The sequence below is a fragment of the Miscanthus floridulus genome, chromosome 8 (genome assembly GCF_019320115.1).
Source record: "Miscanthus floridulus cultivar M001 chromosome 8, ASM1932011v1, whole genome shotgun sequence".
In the NCBI taxonomy this organism is placed as follows: domain Eukaryota; kingdom Viridiplantae; phylum Streptophyta; class Magnoliopsida; order Poales; family Poaceae; genus Miscanthus; species Miscanthus floridulus.
Window position 1 is genome coordinate 54,926,776 of NC_089587.1, and position 4,591 is coordinate 54,931,366.

Genomic DNA, 4,591 nt, shown 5'->3' on the forward strand with positions numbered 1-4,591 from the left:
GAAGAATTGTAAAGTAATATGCTACTCTCCCATGAGTGAACGCACGGCAGGGGCAGACGCCGAAAGGGCTCCCCGCTGCTGCACTGTAGCTATGGCAGGGGCAGGCGTCGAAAGGCTCCCTTGCTGCACTGTAGCCACAGCAGGGGCAGACGCCAAAGTACGCCTTGCTGTCACATCTAGTCACTGTAGCATCATGGCAGCCTGACATGTCTGTGTACTAAGATTAGATGGGTAGAGTTGTATTTATAGCTTCCCAGTGCAACTCAGTAAAGAGAGCAAGTTCAGTTTTGCCATCTCCTCTGTAGAGCTCCGGCCAACGCTGGTGCTTGTGCTATGTGTGTGTGCGCTCTGTTCTGTCTTCCTTCTTCTACCTCTAGCCATAGTGTGTGGTCGGCAACGCCGATGAGCGGTCGGCTCACCCGTGCGGGAGATCCAGGGGCCAACAGAGATTGCACTGCCTCCACTTGTAAACATTCCTGAATAACAGACCTCTGGTGTTCTGTCTTGTATTTGCACTCATTACTCTCTTAATGAAACACGTGTCAACGGACGTGTTCACATTCTATTCATTGACCCCAACAATGCATCTGAGACTATGGGAGTTACCTATATTCCCATATAATGTCAAATAGGCCAATTACATTATAATTGTTTCCCTAAACAAAAGAATGAACATACTTACTGGGACTCATGAGGATGATATACAGCAAAATGTGATAATGAACACCTCCTCATGAAAAGCATTTTAACAAACCTAGCATTGTCATGTATTTTTGCATCACCAGTAGTTTTAGAGAGATTGAAACAGAACAATGTATGAAAAAAGAAAAAAAGGCACAGATATTACTTGGGAGGGTAACACAATACATTTATGTAATGAGCTAACGATAGTGTTTTGTACTTTACCTATTACAACATTCTTACACTACCTTAACTGCCAAGATTTCTGAACACGAGTCTAGCAGTCACCACTTTATTCTATACTGATGAAAGTAAATAAACACTATATTTCGAAGTATGATAGCTGGTAAATGGGTCTTGTCTGATCTCTGCAGCTTAGAACAATATTGGCTCCACATACAGTAATGCTATCATATCTTTGATTGTATGGGAAAAAGTGAATGCATCAGTTTTCTTGTACATGTAATCCCCCGTCCTTGCAAAGTCAACGACTGTCTGTGCCACAACCTTTGGCTGTTCTGTTGGTGTAAGGTAGAGTTGCATCATATCCTTCCATGAATCTTCAATTAAATCCTTTATCTTCTCACATGCACCATGCATCGTTGTGCTATGCTGCAACATATAACATTGAACAGTAGAAGCATGATGCCCTCCAGTTTGCTCGCGCTGCAAAATAGTGAAAAAATAAGTAGACTGACTAAGTGAGCTTTGTGACCATGTTTGCGTTAAAAAAAAAAGCTTTACGATCATGTGTTTCATTAGTTTGGTACTGTTAAGCCAGTACTTACTAAATTATCTACTTATATCATGTGGAATTTGGTTACAAGATTATAATTGTTGGTACTATAAGGTGTAAAATATACATAAAGATGTGTCAATATAGAGAAAGACCTCTGTTGATGTAATATCATTGGATAGTCGTACAAACGTTGTGAAACACTTGAGAAGTTCTGGATATGTCAAAAGCCAATCGAGAACTCCCTTTGTTATGATGTCACCCATCCCAACAAATGAAGAACATGCCAATTGAAAAGCTCCAACAGTCACTCTTGAAATTTCAAGATGTTTATCAATTGTTTCAGGAACATAATGTTCATCACGCCATTCTATCTCCTGAGAGTATCCTCGGACCAATATCTTTAACTGCAACATATAAATTTGTGGAACATATTACATAGTAATATCAGTGCAAAGCCATAGCGATTTCTTGAAGAAAGTTTTGCAATGAAGATTTTTAGTTCATGTTGTTGTGCTTGTGCATGCCTGTCACATTCTCCATGCACAAAACTGGGGGGAACTTTACTTAACAGAATTTTGATCATAGAAATCTGAATGATGAGTTGAAAGGTTGAAGTAGTAATTGTGGATATTGAACTAAATGCATGTGTTTGCTAAGTAACTTGTTGGCTAGTCAATACTTGCCATTTCTTTGAGATAAAACACCCGATATCTTTTGTTTGGTCCTAGCTCCTCCTCACAAGAATCAAATGTCTTCAATAAAAACAGGTAGAAGTCCTTCATGTAGTCTGGAAGTACTTCAACCTCGTCTTGACTGCACCTGCATTTTACAATACATTGGGAACATTTCGAGTATAGTTCTATTGTGTCTACTATCATAACAATCCAATCTAAATAAAATAATACAAGAGAAAAGATCCTAAGTTAGGTCAATTATTAAATATAACTTCCTAACTGACCTAATAGAAATTAGGCCACCTAATCCACTGCTTTCTTATACTACAGTAACCATGGTGGAGCCCGTGCTGTGTTAGCTGCTGTATGCTGAACATGGAGCCCTCACAATGTCCATGACAGATGTTTAAAATATACAAAAGATGGCAACTACAAATGCATGTTACAGACTTACAGTGAAAATTACTAGATTGCTAGGGAAACATTTAGTTGTACCTGTCTATCGCTTTGACAAGCAGCTTGCCCTCCTCTGTTGTACTGTGGGTGTCAATTATATCATCTAGTATGGTGATAAAGGCTGTCATTTTCGTTAGTATAACTCGTGAAAGAGAATATTTGGGCTCAGAGCATGCTCCTGCCATCCAGAAATGCATTTCAACTATTCTGTCTCGAATAAAACTTAAATCTGTTTCAACATTAAGCTGCTTCCACCACCTGTAATGGTATAATTGTAAATATCTGATGTATAATTGGCTAATTAATAGGACAATAAAATTCAAAGTCTGCACTAGCTTACGCTGTGACTGTTTTCAACTCCTCGCAATAAAGAATTTGAAGGAGGTTGAAGTTCAGTTTTGCAAACTCTAACATGGCTTCATTCCGTGAGGGCTCCATTTCGTAAATAGGGATATAGTTCCTTGTTTCCAGTATTTTAACCCTCCGGAAGAGAGGCGTTTGAAGGGACAGAGAGACTTCATCTGCTAATTTGGATTCTAACGAGGTCAATGTGGCTTCAAGGTGGCTTCTAGTGAATATAATGGCTTCATCAAGTACTTCCTCGCCATGAGTTCTAAGGTATGATGCATTATATAAGCTCAAAAGACTTCTGATATCATCAGAAGCAAAATTTCCTTCCTTGTCTTTGAAATTTAGAAACACATCTGCAAAGTTGATCAAATAAATCATATTAATTATACACATGAAACCCAACATATCAATGACAGTCAGATTGCCCTTTATGCTTTCAACTTAAAAATCAATATTTCTTGCATGGCTTATGTTATTTATTCCAGGATCAATGCACATTAGCTAAACATATCAACTATGGTGTGTCTGTACATATGCATATTAATGGAGATCTACATGTTGAGAACAAAACCAATTCTCTTGTTGTACTAATCCCCACCAAAAAGGAGCTGCTGAAGTCATCAGTGAATTAACAGTTATTATGCCTTTTAATGCACGTATATGTGGTTTTTACTTTGAATTCTATTATTTCCTTTCAAACTATTTTTTATACTAACAGTATGGCCTTACCAGATGACACATCATAACCATGCTTCCTTAGAAGATAAAAGCGCAGTGAAACCAAATTCAGATCTTTAACGTCGTAACTAGAATTGTAAACAGAGCACAGGTGCTCATCAATCTCGATCTCATAGTGGTTATCTAGTCCAAGCCGTTGCAGTGTGACTATAAGATCCAGTATTTTTGGTAGTTCATTTGTGCCCTTTATAATCTCCCTAACTTCTTCCTTTAACTGCCCAGCTCGCTCTTTCATGTATGCATGCTGCAAGAGGCAAGTATCAGTTCATATTTTCACAGCATTCAACCAGGCATGCTCCCTATCTTCAGTCTCTAATGACACTGTTACCTGAGGTGCAGTTGGCGGCTGGTATGTCAGGAAGAAATCACCCCACAGGCTCGGGTGGAAGGTAGGAGCCTTTGCAAGTCCCGCATCGCAGTTGTATTGAAGCGCTGCCATCTTTTAGATATGGTGGTGTTCTTGCTGATATCTGGTCTGAAGCTAGATTGTTTGGTGGCTACGTCTACTCCATGCGCACAGGTATTTATAGGCCATGCAAGAGTTATGAATGTGATTTAATTGTGGTTACGGTTTAAGTGGACCTGCAAAGCTTTTACCTCAGCAAGGAATCGTAGTGTCAATTTTGTTGACCTGGAAATTTCCAGGCTGGGTTTGGTACTCGTCTAGAAAGGTTGGGTAAATGAAGAAATCAAAAGTGGCATGTGTGCCATTTTTTTCCTCCTAATGTGGCGAGAACAATGTATACCCATTTGTGATTTTTTTTTGTACTAACAAAAACGGATGCAGTATCAGTGCACTCCTGATGTAGCGAGAACAATTTGTACCCATTCGTGATTCTCTTACTAACAAAAACGGATGAGCCTACACTGTGCATTGATACGGTAGGCTCATCACTTTTTGTTGGATTTTTTTTCACAATTTAGACCTATTTGTAATTTACTCAGCGTGCAA

General features: G+C 39.1%; 1 protein-coding gene across 1 annotated transcript; it reads right to left on the minus strand.

Moving 5' to 3' along the window:
- Positions 1-853: 853 nt before the first annotated feature.
- LOC136472106 (zingiberene synthase) lies at positions 854-4,125 on the minus strand. Its single transcript, XM_066469835.1, has 7 exons — positions 3,968-4,125; positions 3,631-3,883; positions 2,891-3,254; positions 2,590-2,808; positions 2,104-2,239; positions 1,573-1,824; positions 854-1,347 (listed from the first exon to the last, which is right to left on the minus strand). Exons 1-7 carry the CDS (start codon positions 4,076-4,078, stop codon positions 1,057-1,059), a joined length of 1,626 nt encoding a protein of 541 aa, XP_066325932.1. The 5' UTR covers positions 4,079-4,125; the 3' UTR covers positions 854-1,056.
- Positions 4,126-4,591: the final 466 nt, after the last annotated feature.